General features: G+C 69.0%; 1 protein-coding gene across 1 annotated transcript; it reads right to left on the bottom strand.

Moving 5' to 3' along the window:
• Positions 1-11: 11 nt before the first annotated feature.
• LOC112125287 (DNA polymerase delta catalytic subunit-like) lies at positions 12-357 on the bottom strand (the record flags this gene model as incomplete). Its single annotated transcript, XM_029913923.1, has 2 exons — positions 12-137; positions 217-357. Coding segments are annotated over 2 exons (267 nt in total), but the record flags the coding sequence as incomplete, so codon positions are not given.
• Positions 358-1,098: the final 741 nt, after the last annotated feature.

Consider the following 1,098-nt stretch of genomic DNA (forward strand, 5'->3'; position numbering starts at 1 on the left):
CCCACACTCACTCTCCTTGCTGCACATCTCCACGGCCAGCACGGCCCGGCTCAGCCCCTCCCGGTTGGAGCGCAGGTCCCGCAGCACGGCCCCGTTCAGCTCCCGCTGGAAGTCGCTCAGGTGCTGGGGCTGGAAGCCTGGGGGCAGGGATGGGGCAGGGGGTCAGAGGGGGCTCTGCCAGCTGCCCATTCCCCCCCCACACCAGGAGGCACTCACCAGCCGGGGCGGGCACGTAGAAGTAGGGGGCGAAGCCGTGGATATGGCAACAGACGCTGTTCCCGGCTGCGGTGACGCCAAACATCCGGAGAACGGGCACCGGGCCCTGGGTAGCGCCGGGCATGCCTGGCACGGGGACGCCTGGGGGAGGGACAGGGTCAGAGACGGAGCCCCCCAACCTCCCACCCCCAGCACAGGCACCTGGGTGGCACCAGGCCCACAGTCAGGGAACAGCCCAGCAGCCCTGAAGAGCCCCCCCGGCTCCCCAGCTGGGGGAGGGGAGCTGGGAGGTCCCGGGGAATTCCAGGCCATTCCCCCCCTCGCCGGGGTGGCAGCAGGGACAGACAGGCCCATTGTGCCTCTTGAAAGCAGCCTGACCCCAGAATCCCCGGGGTTCCCAGTGGGGGGCAAATCGACCCACGACACCGATTAACCAGCCCCCAGACTGGAGCCAGGGGGCCCCTCTCCTGGCCCTGCGGAGGCAGGAAACGGGGTCGTGATCCCCACTCCAGGGGGGAAGAGACAGCCAGGGCAGAGCCAGCAAAGGAACCCAGGAGTCCTGGCTGCCGGGCCCCCTTCCCCAGCCACTCTAACCCACTGGACCTGCTTCCACTCCCAGAGCCGGGGAGAGAACCCAGGCGTCCTGGCTCCCTCCCCCCCCATTCCCCGCTTCTACCCATCAGACCCAGTCCCTTTCCTGAGCTGTGGAGAGAACCCAGGAGTCCTGGCTCCCAGCCCCCCTGCTCTAACCCACTAGTGCCACCCCCAGCTCACGGGGGTGGGGGGGGTGGCTCACCCACGTAATAGTCCAGCTCCACCTGCTGGAAGCAGAGCGCGTCCTGGGCGGGGTTTATCCCGGGGGGCGGGGGCCTCTGCCACTTG

Source organism: Terrapene carolina, unplaced genomic scaffold (genome assembly GCF_002925995.2).
Source record: "Terrapene carolina triunguis isolate 2854851 unplaced genomic scaffold, T_m_triunguis-2.0 Scaffold13612, whole genome shotgun sequence".
NCBI classification, from domain to species: Eukaryota; Metazoa; Chordata; order Testudines; family Emydidae; genus Terrapene; species Terrapene triunguis.